General features: G+C 67.7%; 1 protein-coding gene across 1 annotated transcript in view; it reads right to left on the reverse strand.

The window, feature by feature from the left end:
- Positions 1-184: 184 nt before the first annotated feature.
- Kat2a (lysine acetyltransferase 2A) overlaps positions 185-563 on the reverse strand; it is a 4,770-nt gene continuing 4,391 nt past the window's right edge. Inside the window, exon 14 of the mRNA XM_010635555.1 lies at positions 185-561. Coding sequence (XP_010633857.1) covers positions 458-561 — 104 coding nt within the window. The 3' untranslated portion in view covers positions 185-457. The remainder of the gene's footprint in view (positions 562-563) is intronic.

Below are 563 nucleotides of genomic sequence, written 5' to 3' on the forward strand. Positions count from 1 at the left end.
GGGCGGGGCTCGGCCTGATCAGACTTTCCAAGGCGGCGCGAGCCGCATCCCGCGAAGGGCCTGACCTCGCTACCAGCCTGGAGCGGTGCAAAAGGAGCCAAAGCCGGGCAGGTGCCGCCACCCAGGAGCGGGAACTGGCACCGCGTGCAGGGGAAGGTGCAGCGCGACAAACTCACACAAGGGAAAAACCACAGAGCTTTATTGTTCCCTCTACGGGGTTAACGCCAAGGAATGAGTAGGCCCCACGCCTGCCCCGGGGGACCAGACCACGGGCGGCAGAGCCAGCCGGACCCCGGAAGTCACTCGCGGAAGCCACAGGGAGCAGTCGTGGCCCTCGGGGACACAGCCGCTGGACCAGGGCCAGGGCCAGGACCAGGACGCAAGGCTCCGCGGCTGAGGGCGTCGGGCCGGGGCGGGCAGAGTTCGAGCTCTGGCAGAGGGTCGCCCGAGGTGGGGGCTACTTGTCAATGAGCCCGCCCTCCTTGAGCTTGAAGTAGAAGAACTTCTCCAGCGCGCTGGCGCAGCGGCAGTACTCGCTGTCCGGCGGGTTGTACTCGCGGCAG

The sequence above is a fragment of the Fukomys damarensis genome, unplaced genomic scaffold (assembly GCF_012274545.1).
Source record: "Fukomys damarensis isolate Sample0158 unplaced genomic scaffold, DMR_v1.0_HiC HiC_scaffold_13, whole genome shotgun sequence".
NCBI lineage: Eukaryota > Metazoa > Chordata > Mammalia > Rodentia > Bathyergidae > Fukomys > Fukomys damarensis.